Below are 19,899 nucleotides of genomic sequence, written 5' to 3'. Positions count from 1 at the left end.
AGTCCAAATTAAGTAATTTTTGGGGGAGGGGTTACAAATATGCAAGTGAAGGGAAATATGAAGTGCTGTGTCTTTGAAACAGTTTAAGTGACAGTGAAAAACATGTTGATGAACAATGTTTGATGTGTCGACCTCAACATTTCTAAAATAATCTCACATATTGAACAGTTTAGACCCTTTGAATGTTTATCCCATTTTCTTTCATTCTTGTCTGAAATTAATGCAGAATTCATCAAAAAAGTTATGAAAAAGTGAAAATTTCTGTCAGAAAAAATTTGGTAAGAAAGTGTGGTACAGCAGTGTATAATGTATTCGAATACGAGGTGAACGACCTGACTGAACAATAGTCATTGTTGTCTATTGTGGCATCTATTGATGGGGTTTGAAAGAGGCATTAGGGAAAATAACAGTTGTCTCCTGCACCATTTCAAAAGTTGTCAAGATGCAATGTATAGAATCTATGAATTTAAATATTAAGTAAATTACCTAAAGTCAACTAATACTAAATGTACCATCAGCTAGGAATACTTTAAACTGTTATTAGAGATAAGTTTTTAACTTTTTTTCAGTTGCACTTTGCATTTTGTGTAAAAAAAAAAAGAGATATTTGAAGCCATTTATATATTCATTGAAGTACTTTTCTCAAGGGTGGTAAAATAAGTCTGAGTTCCCAGGTCATTTTACCAGATTCCTTATCAGTGTTTTTGTCAAGGGGGTAAGTAGGTAAACTCTACTTTACTTCCCCAGTCATTTCACCAGTGATTCTACCACTATCAGTGTTTTTATCAATGGTGGTAATTAGTACCAGGTATAATCTATCCAGGTTCCCCTGCTAAATTACCAGGGTTCCACACAAGTGTTTTTATCAAGGAGCATACATAATAACTAAGTTGACCAACTAATGAACTATTGTGTGTTCCTAATCAAAATCAGTTTTTCATCCCAATCAATTTTGTACCAGATTTCCCCTCTTTGTTATCAGGGTTCCCAAACCTTAGCATAAAGATTACATTTGTTAGAAAGATAGAATGGATTTTAACAACCCCTCCCCTTCCCGCTACCCCTCCCCCCATGCATAATGGTATCTGTCAGCCAAGTTCTAGATAATGGACAGATTGCTGTATAAGGACAATAAAAATGACTTACAATGTGTCAATATATCAATTAAAATTTCTGTGAGGCATTTTGCAATACTTAGGGGTAAAACAATAAAAAGTGCAGTTGAACAGTTTTGACAACTTGGAAGAAAAAGGAGATAAAAATTAGTACTCAAGAAGTTCCTGATATAAAATTAATAGAAAGTAATACAACAGCACTGTATAATGTGGCGTACTTCAGGTATTTGTACAGGTGTTTTCAGCCTTCTATGCAGTCATACTTTTATAAACGTAGTGAGAGAGATGACAATTTTCAAGATGTGTCCATGATTGAAATGTGATTTCAGATTCATCATTTAGTAGTCTGCTTTATCGTAACAAGTATTCTGTCCTTCTCTAACTTTCTTGAGTACTTATTAATCCAACAAGGTGTCATAATCCACCATGGAGGTCTTACCCTGTCATTGATCTAAACCATTTCATATGCAGTAACACGTGCACTCATTCTTATCACAAAAAAGTATGGGAACACAGTTTTTTCTCATTTTCTGTGCAGTTTAGCTCTTACTGGATTCATCTTTGATTGAAATTGTTGAAGTATCATTATCAATAAAGTTATGGCAAAATTTTACTTGAAACGTCGAAATTTGCTGAATAAAGGAATCAGTGTTATGTGTACACACTCAAAATAATTTGGGACCAAAATTTTGCTGTTGTGGTAATTTGATCTTTTTATTAAATTTTTGTTTTAAAATATTAGAAGTGTTTACAGTTATAAACATATTTAATTTTCTTGTCTAGATTTCCATCATTTACAAAAGTCACAAGTTTGAGTATTTTTTCAATTTATTCATAAGTTAATAAAAAATGTTATGATTTATTGTGATATCTGAAGTTTTCATTCACTGTAAAGAACATTAAATAGATTTTGAAGCAAAAAAATTATTAGTTTTTGTCCATAAATCTTGACAGTTCCATGCATTTGAAAATGAAAACGTTTTGTGTAGCATGTATTTACTGTATTGATCTCTTGAGTGGATGGTCTATTTTTGGAACTAAATCTGTCTTGTTCTGATTAGAAAGGAGAGAAAAAACCTTGAAATCTGAGAACAGAGAATTCTGGGTAACACCTAGAGCTAGTAAACATTTTGTTAAGGGACTTCTCAAATCTTTGCACACATGCACACTTATAATTCAAAATAAGCTTTGATTCTCACATCCATGTCTTCTTGTCTTCTTGTGACTTTGAAAGCTACCTACATTGTATATGTGCAATAAAAATATTTTGTAACTTCAGAAATGTTCAGGAGCACCTCATTTCTGGTTTTGTGTGAGTGTTTGACAAAATGTAATATGACCAAATATGCTGTTGACAGAGTTTATATTTCAGTACAGTTTTGTAATTTTCCAATTAAAGAACAGTTTATTTCCTTTTTCTCGACCACAACCCTCCACTGTATACATTATCTAGTAATTTGCATATTAAAGTCTTGTAAAAGGAGAGAACTTTGTCCAGGGTACATAGTATGAATAAACCTAACACATATAAAGGTTTTCATTTCTTATAGCAACTTTTATTTATTGTAGAATCCTATCTTGTAAAAACATCACATTCTTTGTATGATGGGTTGTGGTCCTTTACTGAAATAAATAAATATTTAATATTATAGTAGTCAAAATTATTATTATTGCATTATGTTATCACTGGTTGTCACTGATTGATAACACATGAATTGAATTGAAATGAATTGAATTGAAATTTATTCCACCAGAAGAGAAAAATATATACACAAACTCTGAAAGCAACGGATAGAACATTTCTGGTGAGGGCCATGGAAATAGTTTGTAGGATCAATGTCCATGGACCACCGTACATGCTGATAATAAATACAAATTTGGGCTGGTACGAGTTTCACAATAACAACAAAAATATAATTCTTAGTAAATAAAGAGAAGTGAATGCAGGAACCATGAGAATTTGATGTACAAATGTAATCTTCTTGAAATACATGACTGCTAAAGAGACAAATTACATGTTGAACATTAACACTAAAGTGGCTTTATCAGAATGAATCAGACTTTCTGAAATTATGAGTTATTATGAGAGAATCCTTCATGAACTCCAAGTGTACTATTAAAGTCAGCTAGTAATAATTGCCATGACATGAAAGCCTGCAACAAACAAGGAGGGTTACTAGATGACATACAATCACACAGATGAAAGCCTGCAACAAACAAGGAGGGTTACTAGATGACATACAATCACACAGATGAAAGTCTGCAACAAACAAGGAGGGTTACTAGATCACATACAACCACACAGATGAAAGCCTGCAACAAACAAGGAGGGTTACTAGATGACATACAATCACACAGATGAAAGTCTGCAACAAACAAGGAGGGTTACTAGATGACATACAACCACACAGATAAATGTATTTTTATTAGCAAAAATAATAACTTTTTGTTAATTCTGATTGCAGAGAGTAAGTTATTATGAAGTGATTACTGCAGTTTGTCTAGAATGTAAGATATGCCATGTCGCTCTGCATTCACTGACCCGCTCACTCTCTTCTGATGTGTGAGAGTGTCCTGTCATGGCAGACTTTACAGAATACTGTTTGTACAAAAAATGTATGAAATGTATGGTATAAAATCTAATGCTAAATTGTACTCATTTAGTTGGATCATAAATTGACAGCTAACACATTTTCTGGACAAAAAAATAAATACTAGTATACTAATGTAAAATTTAAATAATTCGATTTTTTGTCCTGAGTTTTATTAAATTTGATAGACATTTTAAAAATAACAAAAAACATTCATAGAAACTTCATATGCATCAGTCCTGATATATCAGCATTCAAACTTTTTCAAAATTTGTCATCTGTATCTGTTTAACGGTAAGTGACCTGGACAGCACGTTTTTTCAGACTCAAAGGCATGTGACTGCCTCAGCAGTGTAGAAAAGTGGTTAGGCCATCACATTTTATTTATATGTTTCTTATGATCCAACCTTAGCAGTGTAGAAAAGTAGTTAGGCCATCACGTGTTATTTATATGTTTCTTATGATCCAATTGATTCTTTATTTTTTCGATCCAGCGAAATAAAAAAAAAATGACTGCACTCTATGGTAGGGTTCAATTATTATTTTTTACATCACTTTGTTTGCAATATTGTTGTCATCAAATATAATGTATTATTTAGCAAGGTTACACTTGTAAGAATTTAGGAAAATTATTATTTAAAAAAAATACATTAGGAATGATATGAATTATCAAAATAGTCTGGAATGTGGTAGCTTCAGAATAAATAGGTTGGGTGGTTTTAAAACAATATGGAAAGGTACACTTTTTTATTTGCACTGCACTGGATGTGGATGTGGATATAGATGGGGGGGGGGGGGTACTTGTTCTTACAATCCAGGAGGGTGGGGGGGGGGGGTACATACTTTTCATTTCTAAGGCCATTGAAAGTATCAAAAACATGTTCACGTACATACACTTACTTTTTTAAAAACTTTGTTATTTTTACTTCTTTTTTTTAATATTTTAAAATTGACTTATTCTTCTTTCTCAAAGTGGCCATATGGATGAGAATTGGGTATTTATTTTGGATTTTTTTATTTGTGAAGAAAATGGTTAATATCATGGCTTAATTCTTACTTGAAAAGTCACAACAAGTCTTTGTAACTCAATAAATGGCAAAACATAAATAAATGTGTGAAATCTTTATTGTATGTACAAATACAAACTTATCACACATTTCCTAGCTTTTTGCAATTTATTGAGTGACAAACACAGACTTGGTCAATGTTGTTTCACATTGAGTTACAAACACAGACTTGGTATATGTTGTTTTACATTGAGTTACAAACACAGACTTGGTCAATGTTGTTTTACATTGAGTGACAAACACAGACTTGGTCAATGTTGTTTCACATTGAGTTACAAACACAGACTTGGTATATGTTGTTTTACATTGAGTTACAAACACAGACTTGGTATATGTTGTTTTACATTGAATTACAAACACAGACTTGGTATATGTTGTTTTACATTGAGTGACAAACACAGACTTGGTATATGTTGTTTTACATTGAGTTACAAACACAGACTTGGTATATGTTTTACATTGAGTTACAAACACAGACTTGGTCAATGTTGTTTTACATTGAGTTACAAACACAGACTTGGTCAATGTTGTTTTACATTGAGTTACAAACACAGACTTGGTATATGTTGTTTTACATTGAGTTACAAACACAGACTTGGTCAATGTTGTTTTACATTGAGTTACAAACACAGACTTGGTCAATGTTGTTTCACATTGATTTTTTCAAGTAGGAAGCAATAATTTTTTTATGAATTAAAGATCCAAAATAAATCCCAATCCTCATCCATTTTGCCACTTTTAAGGTGTTACGATGAGAAACGTAACAATAAAAACAATTGGCCCTGAATCATTAGTTTACAAATGGTATGTTATATGACAGTGCTGTGAGTCATTCATATTTGATGACCAATCATCATGCATCATTGCGTAACCGTAGAGTTGTCCGGTCCTTCACCCTTGCAACCTTGGCAACATCCAGGCTATATAATATGCATAATTTATCCAGTTCAGTGATCTGCATAATTATTCATCTATCCTTGGATAACCAATGGATACAGTCAAGCTGTAATTAGTGTGATCAAAACAAACTAAGCTGTGATTTGCATTATTATATTATCACCAAGGTTACAGGCGATCAAGAAATGAAGTTACAATCGAGTTCAAGTTTTTCCCCTCCCACGTATTTGACAAACATTAAGGTGTTTTTGCAATTTTTCAGTAAATCACAACTTGATTTTAAAGTCAAAGTGTTCAAAACTACATAACTTGCTGATTTACAATTTGAGTTTTACATGTAAAATTAACTATTTTTTCATGTTAGTTTTATTGTTGAACTTTAATAGAACTGAACACCTCTGAGTATAAGTTACTCTTTTCACATATTTTAACATTATGCAGATAAACCATGACAGCCACCCTACCGAGGTTCGTAAACCCCATATCTGAGCCATAGAAGTTTTATCATATTATACTCTATGTAGTGGCATAGCAACATCATTTAAATCACATACCCACATACATTAATTATCTCCGAGCCGTAGAAGTTTTATCATATTGTACTGTATGTAGTGGCATAGCAACATCATTTAAATCATATACCCACATACATTGATTAGTGAAACATTATTTTTACGTCTAAAAATATAAAGATAATGAGGGAAAAAGAAGCCCAATGAACACACCACTTGCCACGTTTGACATAGTATAGATATATTGTACAGGTTGGTTACATGTACTCAACATTGGAAGTTATACGTCAATTGTAGCTAGGCTGAGGTCAGATCCAGTGAGACATCAGGCTTATGGTTTTTATGTACAAATAAACACATTGAAATGACCAAATTTCCTTTGGTTAAAAAATATAAAGAAAAAAGACTAGTTGTTGTGTGATTTGTCAGTTTAAGAGTTTTTTTTTATTCATTTTGTATAACAACTTGTAAACAGTAAAATTTTTCCTAATCCTAACTTAAAGGGTCACAGAAACATGATGTCCTTGCATTGTTTGTAACATTGCCTTGGTAGAGTTCAGAATCTCACTGGTCAGTTGAAAATGGTAAAATTCATCTCACTTTTACATTGTTATCACAACGTCCATTCTACAAGTAATGATGACATCATTTCTTGTCACCCCCAAAGGTTGAAGGTCAGGTTGTCATCACCATAAAAACCACTTTCCTTATAGGAATGACATAACAGTTCCATCCAATAATATTACAGTGAACTTTTGGTGAACTTTAGGGAGTGATCAATGAACCACAGATCATGAACCCCATGAAAGGGATCTTTTAATTGGGCCATCAATGAACCACAGGTCATGACCCCATGAAAGGGATCTTTTAATTGGTCCATCAGTGAACCGTAAGTCATGACACAATGAAAGGGATCTCATAATTAGATAAATAATTTATAACCTGTTCCTTGAACTGTGGATGACTCTTTCATTTTCTTTTCTCTTTTTTTGGAAAAAAAATCAATATAATAAGTCTTTAAAATGTGATACAATTGGCCAGTATTTATATTTTTTGATGCATGCCATTGAAATAAATAGTAAATGTCTAAGAGTGAATTTAAATCAAATTTAGAAATTAAAAGAAAAGAAATATTGATTGTTCAGGAATGTATATATAGATATACAATATACTAGTCCAGAGACTGGAATGCATATATATAGATATACAATATACTAGTCCAGAGACTGGAATGCATATATATAGATATACAATATACTAGTCCAGAGACTGGAATGTATATATATAGATATACAATATACTAGTCCAGAGACTGGAATGCATATATATAGATATACAATATACTAGTCCAGAGACTGGAATGTATATATAGATATACAATATACTAGTCCAGAGACTGGAATGTATATATATAGATATACAATATACTAGTCCAGAGACTGGAATGTATATATAGATATACAATATACTAGTCCAGAGACTGGAATGCATATATATAGATATACAATATACTAGCCCAGAGACTGGAATGTATATATAGATATACAATATACTAGTCCAGAGACTGGAATGCATATATATAGATATACAATATACTAGTCCAGAGACTGGAATGTATATATAGATATACAATATACTAGTCCAGAGACTGGAATGCATATATATAGATATACAATATACTAGTCCAGAGACTGGAATGCATATATATAGATATACAATATACTAGTTCAGAGACTGGAATGTATATATAGATATACAATATACTAGTCATAGTCCAGAGACTGGAATGCATATATATAGATATACAATATACTAGTCCAGAGACTGGAATGCATATATATAGATATACAATATACTAGTCCAGAGACTGGAATGTATATATATAGATATACAATATACTAGTCCAGAGACTGGAATGCATATATATAGATATACAATATACTAGTTCAGAGACTGGAATGTATAATATAGATATACAATATACTAGTCGTAGTCCAGAGACTGGAATGCATATATATAGATATACCATATACTAGTCCAGAGACTGGAATGCATATATATAGATATACAATATACTAGTCGTAGTCCAGAGACTGGAATGCATATATATAGATATACAATATACTAGTCCAGAGATTACTTGCATCTGGTAATACATGTACTAACATTTTCCAGAGACAACATTACATGTAGACTTGATGGACTAATGCTAGTACATGTAGTTACACTATTTTATCTAGTCATTACATGTAGACTTGATGGACTAATGCTATACATGTAGTTACACTATTTTATCTAGTCATTACATGTAGACTTGATGGACTAATGCTAGTACATGTAGTTACACTATTTTATCTAGTCATTACATGTAGACTTGATGGACTAATGCTATACATGTAGTTACACTATTTTTGCTATTCTGACTGTCATTTTTATTTAATTTTTTAAAAAAAGTTTGCTTGTCCTCCAAGACTACAGGTAGAATTTAATTAAGCTATCTGGCTTTACAGTGCTGTTTGACTAGAATACTTTTGGCACAACAACATTACAAATACTGTCAAATTGAAAAATAAAAGAATTTTTGCTATTAATATAATGCAATAAAATAAATTAAAATAAAGTGTTGATAAAAGAGTATTTCTCTCTACTTTGCAAAGATTTTTTCATTATTTTATTATCCTTTAGTTTTATACCATGATAAAGCAAATAATAATTACACCAGAAATGAGAAATAATCATAACATGGATGAAAGGAAGGAAAAGTTGATACTTTCCAGAAATTTGTTCATTATTTTTAATCCTCCATTTAATACATTATTTAGTTCATAATTTGGCCTCTGTAACAAGGTTACTAAAGATATATCCACCTACAGGCAGGCAACCCTGGGAATGGCAGTATTATGTTGTTAAATACTTTCCTCCAGTGCTTGGATGACTGAATAGGCTCCGGCTGTTGGGGGTGCCTACAAAACCTCCCCAAGTGAGAGTGGGGAAACTGAATCCAAACTCGCTTGCACAAGAACTATAGCTCCTAGAGTATTACGATTTAGGTACTTTCATGACAGTCTATCACTTTTCATGACAGATACATCTTTTAATTACAATAACCATCAACATGAGTCCTCAGTCCGTTTGTCATGACTTTGAAATGTAGTGTGTAACTTCCTTCTCAGAGTAGTTGGAATGTGGTTTCCCAAGACTCATCTGGGTGGTGTAGTAAAAGAGCCCAGCAGTGATAGTATAGACTAGACCCTGAATCATTGACATGTGCTTGCTTGTTTATTAAGTGGAGATGTTTCTTGCCTCCAGTAATGTTGACCCTGAAGAGTGACCTCTGATTGTTTGTTTATTAAGTGGACGTGATGTAAACATCACATCTCATTATGGTTGAAGGACATGTGTGTGTGTGTGCTAACATGTAACTTTAGTGAAGAGAAATGTGGTGGACTGATAACATTGTGGTGCAATCTCTGACAAGGCGATGGAAGGTTTTTGAATTTGTACAGAGAAACTGGAATAATATGACTTTGCTGTGTGATTACTTACAGTCAGGTAATTGAACCATTCATTGATTTCACTGTCAATAGCGAGGTACGAGATCATGTTTTGGAAACCGACATACAAGCATATAGTGAGATGTATAATACAGCCATCATTTCCTTCACGGCTGACAAATGCATGTTATTTCCTAAACTGAAATTTGATTTGGAAATTTAAGTTACTACATTCAGTGCTGTTGTCATACAGTGAGGTACGTTTTTAAAGTCAATTAATAGTAAACTGTATGTGTTATTGCAGCATTGAATTAAAACTGAATGGAAACTATTCTATCTCTACGTAATGAGCCTCATGTGCTTTCACTCTCTGCTAGTAATCATTATAGCAGTATGGTTTCAACTAAACTGAGTATGTACAACTGTGTTATATTGTATTATTTTGACTACACCACACACAATGACAAGAAAGTCGACCGTAACACCATCTCCGTATTGGTACATGCAGGTGACCTTAATTCACTAATAACTTACAGGTAATTTTAAATCAACACCATGACTACATTTTCAATCATGACTAAATTAGACACTACTTTAAAATGAGAAATTGTTTTTATAGCACAGAGTTTGTTCATGAATTTCTATGAAACTGTTTTGTAAATACATTGATTGCTGCCTTTTGTTTTACATTCTGTCTCTCAGCATGGTAACTTAATTAGCATATCACTCTCAATGCTTTACACAATTGAAATAACCCCCCATGACTGTGTGGTAGAATTGAAATAACCCCCCATGACTGTGTGGTAGAATTGAAATAACCCCCCATGACTGTGTGGTAGAATTGAAATAACCCCCCATGACTGTGTGGTAGAATTGAAATAACTCTAGGACTGTCCAGTAGAATTATTCAAAGAATGTACTTTATTGAATGCAGTTTACAAGAGTCATATAATGTGTGTTAGGATACAATAGCAGCACTGTCAGGATTTAACAATGGCTGGTTATCGTTGTCTCAACATATTTCTTGAACAGTTTCACGTCTTATAAAGTTTATAATTATGAATGATTGCATGCCAGATAAATACATAGAACAAATACAAGACAGTCTGCTAATCTTGAACCGAAATTACAAGAAATTTTGGTTGATGATTTGTATAAAAAATATATTTTATGCAATTTATGGATGGCAATGAAAATAGGTTATGGATTCTAAAATACTTCATTCTGCAATAAATGAGAACAAAAATAGTGCAAGCAGGTTTAACACTATAGTATACTTCATCAGGGACTAAGAATGGCTGCAACACTGATGACAAACACTGCAACATCAGCACTCACAACAATTCAAAGTATACTTCATCAGGGACTTAGAATGACTGCAACACTGATGACAAACACTGCAACATCAGCTCTCACAACAATTCAAAGTATACTTCATTATAGGGACTTAGAATGACTGCAACACTGATGACAAACACTGCAACATCAGCTCTCACAACAATTCAAGAGTAAGCAAACAAACAAACAAACATATACAATTCTATCATGCTCTTGAATGGAACTTTTGTGCTCCTGAATGGAGCTTTCGCACTCTTGAATGGAACTTTCGCGTGTGGCAGAAACAGCCTTGGAGAAAAATAAAAATATGAGAACTATTTTAATATGGATTGTAAAATGTGAATTATTGATATGATTAATGTAAGGACAGTTGGAGGATAATGACAAATACATATTTATATGTAAATTATACTGAATGTTGCAGATGATAGGTGTACAATGTAGGAGGAGGGGGGATAGGGGGAGGTGGGAGGGGGTAAATAGTGTCATCGCTAGATCTTATGTTATGAATTTAATATAAAGACATCCTGAATGCAATCTAATGTTATTGATAGACAGTGGCCATGTATTATTGTTATCACTGTATGGCCACAAGGCTACCAGCAGTACATGTATCACTTCAACATCATGATCTCACCTCTTAAGCTGTATGGCCACAAGGCTACCAACAGTATCACTTCAACATCATGATCTCACCTCTTATTAAGTTATTATATAAGTTATATAATGCTATCACACTGTGATAACTAAGATTTGTGTTTGACATGCAAGTGAAACTTTTAACATTTTTAAACTTAGGTGCTAGTAGCAGTGACAATGCGTTATTCTAATAATCTGATATAATTTAAATCCAGTACTAATATCAGGTACATGTAACCTGTTAGATTAATATATATCTGAAATTAAATATCACCTAGTGAGGAAAATAAATTGAAACAAATTAATTTTTTGGTCAAAAAACTTCCAAGAATACAAGAAAAAAGTGTTGATCAGTGAGAATTTTAACAGAAAGATAAAAGATATGCTAAATAATTACTTTATTAAAATCTTGTCAGAGGCATCAATTTCACCCATCAAAAAATACTAATTATTATTATTTTAAGATATCTTTATTGAGAGTAAAACTCAGTACATCAAGTGTTACAAACAACGCAAAGTGTTTAAGGGTCGGATTCTTTCCATTGAGGCCCTCATACATCAAATCAACAATCACACAAAAAGTCCACTTACAAATACTAAAACACATTAGGACATAAAATACACACATTTTGACATTATAGCTCCAGACAAATAAAATAACTGCTAGGCAGAGTAGTAAAAAAGTCGTTAAAAAAATGCCTGAAAAACAGACAAAAAGTGCAAGATAAAAGAAATATAAATCTTTTGTATATGACCTTACCAAGGCCAACCAGATGAAGTATGGAAGATTGAGATATCTATTCAGATTATATCGTGATCTGTAATCTTGATTCACAGTCTCATAAACTGCTTGTAATGCTATCAACAGCAAGCAGTTTATGTAGCCACGCCTTCAATCTTTGTTATCAACATATATATATATATGTGTGTGTGTGTGTGTGTGTGTGTGTGTGTGTGTGTGTGTGTGTGTATGTGTGTGTGTGTGTGTGTGTGTGTGTGTGTGTGTGTGTGTGTGTGTGTGTAATTTTTTGCCATAAAATATGATACTCTTGTGCTCATTTCAACAAGGGCACATTTACATAATATTGACTTCATTTGAATATGTAGTCAAATTAGGCTGACGCACGTTATCACTCCCCATTGTAACCAATCAGTTTGAGCACTTAATATTTCAAACCACATTAATTGGTTGCTGTTGACAGCATTACAAGGGGTTAGTGAGACAGTGAAACAAATAATAACAGAGCAATGTAAGCAGGCTACTTATATCTAGATGAAAATAAAGATTATATCTAGACCAAAAAAAGTCAAATATCTGACAAAAAAGTCAAATATTCTACCTAAGGTTAAAAATATAATTTTATTGTCCTTCTTTGAGCTATATAAATATTTAACAATCTTATTTGAAAAATGTAATAATATAATCATAAAACATCCTTAAGAATTAATTATTCACCTAAAATTTTATGCAACATATGATAATATGTTCCAAAGGAATTTTCTCCCTTTGTCCTCACTACAAAAACCAATGTCATGTATTAATTCTAAAATGTTGTCAAAGTTCTATGTCCAAATTGTACACAATTGAATATCTACACAACTAGTTCATATCAATTGTCCTTCTTTTCTCCTTATTGTACTAAAATCTTTTACAAAAAAGGAAAGAAAGAAACAAAAAACTTGTGTCAATTCTAAATAGATTTGATGAAAGTGACCTGACTGACAGTGAGTATTACTACGAACTGTGAACAATGTATTAGGTATTCAGCAGTCAAGGTTAGATTTATATTTGGGCCAAGGTCACCATCCAGGGACCTATTTATGGCCTTCACAGGATAAATACACAGTACAATGCAGGGTTAGGTTTACTAAAATTCATTTTATTGCCATGGAAACAGGATTTCAAAAACTATGTTTTTGTAAAGTTTTAAAGTTCTCATCAAAAGTTTATTTAATAGTCTTTATACTCTTGTTATTTGGTTATTAGACTAAGATATATCAACCCTATCAGGGATGAGTGCTGGCTGATAGCGTGCCAAGAATGTCTGTATCTTACAGATTAATAACAGATTTGCATAATATAGTTATTTTTTTTCATTTATGTGATAAAGATGTGTGTGATGAGGAGGGGAAAGGGAAAAGATAAGAGTAGAGAGGAGGTGAGATTGATTGGGGGGGGGGGGGATAGAAAGAAAGAGCTGTAAAGAGGAAAAAGTGAAAGTGAGACAGACAGACACCGAGAAGATATGTATATATATATATATGTGTGTGTATATATATATATGTGTATATATATATATATATATATATATATATATATATATATATATATATATATATATATATATATATATATATATAGAGAGAGAGAGAGAGAGAGAGAGAGAGAGAGAGAGAGAGAGAGAGAGAGAGAGAGAAAGATGGTATGAATGATAGAAAAGACAAAAAGAAAGGAAAAAGCTAAAGTGTGTTTATATTGTGTAAAATATGTCCGACTATTGTTATAACATTACAGTTCAAATTATACAAACATTATCATTTATTGACTTAAATTGCAGAATCAACCAGTCTTGAATTTTTGCCTCTGAGAAACAAAAAGATGAAATAGCCTGGCCACAAAGTAATGTACTTCTGTGGAGATATCAAACTGTACTTATTACTAGTTGTTCCTAAATCACAGTGTGTATATCGCTACCATCATTATTGTTTTCTGTCATGTCCTAGATATATGTTAGAGGTCACAGAGCAATATGGTTCACTATTTCACCAAATTGTAATGTGCATTATGTAAATATCTTGTATGGAAATGAAACAGATCAAAACATTGAAGGTAGAATCAATGCGCCATTGGAACTATAGTTTCAGTCCTTTGCGCCTGAGCATACTCAGATTGGCCATTTTGATAATGAGGTCATTCGCTCCTTACTTTGATAGTAGGCTTATTAATAGGAATTATGCCTTGTTTATTCCATATAATCCATACCTAGTCTGACCTATCAAACTGTCACTTCATGTAAAAAACAATCAACAAAATACTTAAAGCATAAAAAACAGCTAATTAGTGCTGGAGGATTTGAAGTTATGAGTGGAATGGCTTCTTTCTGAGAATGTCATGTATATGTTCAGTACCAACGTCATCATGTTATTTGCTGTCTTCAAATATTCATCATTTATTTTACAAGCAAGAACTGTTTTTTCAACTGTCAAGAAATGATAATTTAAAAGTCCTCCTTCAGATAATTAGTCTGAGATCTTCTTACAGTCCATTCAAATGAAATCAATGACTGTAATTTGTCCATATAATCTCTCTTGAGAGCTAATTTGATGATTTAATCCATCTAACGATTCAGCCACCTACATCGTAATATCAAAGGCAATTATTTATCTCTGAATTATCATTTTACCCCCAGAATTTGTGTATGCACTGATACAGCTCCAGTGACAACTACTAGTGTACGTGTATGTGTAGGTGTGTGTATATGTATACATTTGTATACATATGTGTGTAGTGTGTATATATCACATGTGTGTGTTTGCGTGTATACGTGTGCATGTGTGTGTATGTATATATGTATGTATATATATATGTATGTGTGTATGTATGTATGTACATTGTAGGTAGATTATTTATTATGTATATAATTTATAAAGGTAAAGTTTAATTTTTTACATGTCATTAATATATTTTTTGTTTTTGTTGTAATTTTCAGATTAATTAATATAACAATGGGCAACAAATGTATCCGTGGCGATATTGATTCCGACCATAATCCTACTATGTTTAAAGTGAAAAATGTAGACGACGATGGAAGGGAACTTGGTAGTGGTGTCATAGAAGTTGGATTGGCAGATTTAATTTTGTACCAAAAAGGGAAGGACCCTGTTAGGTGGCCACTACGATGTTTACGGCGATATGGCTTTGATGCCGAGTTGTTCTCATTTGAGAGTGGTAGACGATGTCCCACTGGTCCTGGTAAGTAGATGTGGAAATAATTGCAAACTAAGTGCATGTCAATAATAGTCACTAGGCACCCTCACACATTAATTGGTATACCATGATGGGGTGCCCTTGCACATCGGTATACTGTGAAGGGGTGCCCTCACACAGTGGTATACCGTGATGGAGTGCCCTCATACAGTGGTATACCATGACAGGGTGCCCTCGCGCATTGGTATTCTGTGATGGGGTGCTAGGCTACCACATTGGTATACCATGATGGGGTGCCCTCACACATTGCCTTGAAGGGGTGCCCTCACACATTGGTATACCGTGATGGCGTACCCTCACACATTGCCTTGAAGGGGTGCCCTCACACATTGGTATACCATGATGGCGTGCCCTCACACATTGGTATACCATGATGGCGTGCCCTCACACATTGGTATACCGTGATGGCGTGCCCTCACACATTTGTATTAACATGATGGCGTGCCCTCACACATTGCCTTGAAGGGATGCCCTCACACATTGGTATACCCGGTGATGGCATGCCCTCACACATTGTATACCATGACAGGGTACTCTCAGAGCAGGCCAGTGAGGGCACAGTGACACAAAATATCTTGCAGTCTTGTATGACATGTACTAGCTTTATACATGAAACTACTATAATTATAATAACATGCTATTTTCTTAGCTGTTTTAAAAGGGGATCACCACTCCAGGAAATGAAGGCATTTTCAGAAACTGTAGATTCTGGAGAGTCATTTTATGATTTTACATCATCTACAATTACTTGTAATTTCAGAACAACATTAAATTAATCTTGTGCATTTATAAGCTGTCTGCCAATGAATCATTGGAGTCTGCAAATAACAGAAATTGATAAATTATGTTTTATAATCATTTGTTTTGACAGGAATTTATGCTTTCAAGTGCAAGAGAGCAGAACAGTTATTTAACCTGGTACAAGACAATGTAGAACGACAGGGACAAGCTGAAGAGACAGGAAGTCAACATCAAGTTGCTAGTCGGTCCAGCTCACTGACGGGTGCCAACGGTGTTATTCGTAAACATTCAAGTGGTTCCTTGTCATCAACTGGGGGCGCTAGATCATCAAGTCCTCATTATGTGAATGGAAGTATTATTGCTGACAGTACACCTCCAAGTAGTGCCACTCCAAGAACACCAACCAGTCCTTCCTCACCTGTGTCACCTCATTTACATAATTATGTGAATACACCTGGACCATTGTGCTATGAAGAGGTATGAATTTGAATATTATCTTGTGTGCCCCTGGGAATTGCTCTTTTCTGTTCAAATTATTACTGATGATGTTCTGCATATGTGGTTAATATTCAAATTGAAGATTTCATTACTCAATGGCAGCACAATTTAATGACTTCATTACTCTAGTCACATAAACTGATGCTTTCATTACATTATGTGCTAACACTAACTGGTGACATTATTATTTTGTGGCTACACATACTGATGACATCATTACATTGTGGCTACACATACAGGTGATGTCAGTACATTGTGTCTACACATACAGGTGGTGTCATTACATTGTGGCTACACATACTGATGACATCATTACACTGGCTACACATACTGATGACATCATTACACTGGCTACAGATACTGATGGCATTACACTGGCTACATATAATGATGACATCATTATATTATGGCTACACATACTGATGACATCATTATATTGTGGCTACACATACTGATGACATCATTATATTGTGGCTATATGATGGTTAAGAGTCTCATAGCTTCAGAGAAAACGAGGAATGAGAGAAACAGTGGTTCGATGAGGGGATTAAGAGGGAAGGTTACATTAATTAAGAGGGAGGTATAGATTAAGAGGGGAGGTAGGATTAGGTGGGTTGAGGAACTTGCATATACTTTGTATGATTTACATATAGAATCACTTGGGATGTTACCTTCTTTTGATCACTAGATATTTTAATGAGATGGAGAGAGACAGCAAGACATGCATTATACAGATCAACAGACAAACAGATATACAGAGAGAGACACACAGAAAGATGCAGATACAAATCAACATACATACATACAGAGACAGAGGGAGACTGACAGAGGGAGACATGCACAGACAGATCAGCATACATATACAGAGAGACAGACAGAGAGACATGCACAGACAGATCAGCATACATATACAGACAGAGAGAGACAGAGAGACATGCATGCAGATACAGATCGACAGACAGACAGGTATACAAATATATATAATACACACACACACACACACACACACACACACACACACACACACACACATGCAGATATGGACAGATATACAGATAAATGGAGATAGACAGAGTAGAGGGTGACAATTTCATTGATCCCAGGATTACAGATATGGACAGATAAATGGAGATAGACAGAGTAGAGGGTGACAATTTCATTGGTCCCAGGAATTGTTTCCAAAATTAGAGAACGATATAAATCAGACATAATTATTCATTCACTAAAAAATTTGAAATTTGACGATTATTATAAATTGATTTATTTCAGGGTGTGAATCCATTATCAGTCCAGATAAATATTGGACAACAATCAAATGGAGAACCTGTTCCTCAAGGTCAACAATTTAGTGTGAACTATGCTAAACTTGACTTATCAGATGAAGAGGAACAAAGTAGAGAGACAGTGCAAATAATTCCAACATCCAGCGGAAATGCCAATAACGGCGGAGGATCCCCAACTACACCTAACCACTGCTATGCAAATTTAGACACTCTTGGAGAAGTGCCCCACCAGTGTTCACCACTGTCCAGGTCACCAATTTGTCAGGAACCACTGAGTCCTAAAAACGGACTGATTTCTCCAAATTCTGAACATACCTATGCCAATCTGGATCAAGTTGCTGCTGGAATTGGGAACGGAAATGGAGGAATATCCAAACTTGTTCTTCAACCTCCACCCAAGAAAAAGATAAATTATATCCAACTTGATTTGGAAAACTTGGAAAATAAAACAGACTCCAATTCAACTCCTGGGTCCTCACCAAGAACTCCAAAAACGCCAGGACCTGAGACACCAAGTAAAAAGACTGATATGTATGCTATGATTGACTTTGATAAAACTGCCGCTTTGACCAAGTCACAAAACGGACAGGTGGATCATCACGATGAATCTGTGCGTAAAACGCGGCATAATAGTAATATTGATCCAATGTGAGATTATCAATATGAATTTATACAATTATGTCAGAGACTGTTAACCTTTGACCTGGAGCAATCTCAGTTATGTGAACTTTATAAATTGAATGTCAAAGACAACTCAACCTTTGACCTTTGACCTGGAGCAAACGTTTTCAAAGAGATAAAAGACTCATTACTACAATGATTCCGGTTTTCATTGCCAAAATTTTCTATTTTTTTCAATCAGAGATTAGTTAAGAAATGTTGTCTTCTTTGTGTCAATTCAGTGTTATCGTTTACGCAATGTGATAGAATCAACTGAACCTGTTTACAAACACACATTCTGGTCACCACAATTTCAACTCACTGATCATGAATATCAAAATTTCTTCCTTTTACAAAAAAAATTGAAAAATTTACATTTGAATTAATATATTATGAAATGAATTATTTTACAGGTACATTTATAAGTTAATATTATGGGATGTACTTATCACCATCTTGTAGAGTTAAACTTATTGCTTGATAAGATGTGTGTACGTAGGCAGGGTCAACAACCTTAAGTCAATGCTACCTTCAAATTTCTCCATTCCATGTGAAATATCTTCCCAAAGATGTGTAGTAGGTGGAAAGTGTTTAGCTCATACACTACAGGGGATACAGAGAGTGCTGTCATGAAGTCTATAATTCACTCCAGGAGAGTGTAGATGTTAATATGAGGGTGCTTGTCATGAAGTGCATGCTTCAAATCTGGGGGTATAGAGGGCGCTGTCATGAAGTGCATGCTTCAAGTCTGGGGGTATAGAGGGCGCTGTCATAATAAAGTGCATGCTTCAAGTCCGGGGGGTATAGAGGGCGCTGTCATAAAGTGCATGCTTCAAGTCTGGGGGGTATAGAGGGCGCTGTCATAAAGTGCATGCTTCAAGTCTGGGGGGTATAGTAGAGAGCGCTGCCACGAAGTGCATGCTTCAAGTCTGGGGGTATAGAGAGCGCTGTCATGAAGTGCATGCTTCAAGTCTGCAAGTCTGGAGGTATAGAGGGTGCTTGTCATAAAGTGCATGCTTCAAGTCTGGGGGTATAGATTTTATGAGGTAATAGAGGGCGCTGTCATGAGGTCTATA

The 19,899-nt window shown here is 34.1% G+C and overlaps 1 protein-coding gene across 4 annotated transcripts in view; it reads left to right on the top strand.

The window, feature by feature from the left end:
* LOC144452609 (fibroblast growth factor receptor substrate 2-like) overlaps positions 1-19,899 on the top strand; it is a 49,862-nt gene that overhangs the window by 28,871 nt on the left and 1,092 nt on the right. For 3 of the 4 annotated variants that reach the window (XM_078143727.1, XM_078143729.1, XM_078143728.1), the window contains exons 2-4: positions 15,364-15,626; positions 16,513-16,859; positions 18,150-19,899. The exon at positions 18,150-19,899 is cut by the window's right edge and continues 1,092 nt beyond it. In XM_078143727.1, coding sequence (XP_077999853.1) covers positions 15,364-15,626; positions 16,513-16,859; positions 18,150-18,815 — 1,276 coding nt within the window. In that variant the 3' untranslated portion in view covers positions 18,816-19,899. Of the gene's footprint in view, positions 1-9,622; positions 9,735-15,363; positions 15,627-16,512; positions 16,860-18,149 lie in introns of those variants that run through there. The other variant, XM_078143731.1, reaches the window with a different exon arrangement.

This window comes from Glandiceps talaboti, chromosome 23 (genome assembly GCF_964340395.1).
Source record: "Glandiceps talaboti chromosome 23, keGlaTala1.1, whole genome shotgun sequence".
Classification (NCBI taxonomy): domain Eukaryota; kingdom Metazoa; phylum Hemichordata; class Enteropneusta; family Spengelidae; genus Glandiceps; species Glandiceps talaboti.
This window is presented reverse-complemented; position numbering and strand designations above follow the sequence as displayed.